The sequence below is a fragment of the Cariama cristata genome, unplaced genomic scaffold (assembly GCF_000690535.1).
Source record: "Cariama cristata isolate BGI_N322 unplaced genomic scaffold, ASM69053v1 scaffold23487, whole genome shotgun sequence".
NCBI lineage: Eukaryota > Metazoa > Chordata > Aves > Cariamiformes > Cariamidae > Cariama > Cariama cristata.
Window position 1 is genome coordinate 9,283 of NW_009628651.1, and position 341 is coordinate 9,623.

Genomic DNA, 341 nt, shown 5'->3' on the forward strand with positions numbered 1-341 from the left:
GGCGCGGGAGGACGGGCACGCTCACCTTCACGCCGGCTGCGCCGTCTCTGCCCGGGGGTCCATCGGCACCGGGGTTACCCTGGGAGAAGAAGAGGAGAAATTAAATCCTGACCCTGGGAGGGAGTAGGACACGTGCGAAACTTCCCTTTCAAAGCAAAAACCACCGGGAAAAAGGTGCCGGTGAGTGCCAGGAGCTGAGTTATGGCGCAGAGCTCTCCAGCTGCGGGATCAGCGATGGCTGGCGCTGCCGTCGGGCTTACACCGGGATGATCCCAAGCCCGGGATTGTCGGAGGCACCGTCCCGCTTCACCCCCTCCCCGCCGGCCGGGATGCTGCCTACC

General features: G+C 64.8%; 1 protein-coding gene across 1 annotated transcript in view; it reads right to left on the reverse strand.

Annotated features, from left to right (window-relative positions):
* Window positions 1-79, reverse strand: part of COL2A1 (collagen, type II, alpha 1) — a gene marked incomplete at its 5' end in the record, with an annotated part of 3,136 nt that extends 3,057 nt beyond the window's left edge. Inside the window, one exon of the mRNA XM_009704903.1 lies at window positions 26-79. Within this exon, the coding sequence (XP_009703205.1) occupies window positions 26-79 (54 nt within the window). The remainder of the gene's footprint in view (window positions 1-25) is intronic.
* Between the last annotated feature and the right edge of the window lie 262 nt (window positions 80-341).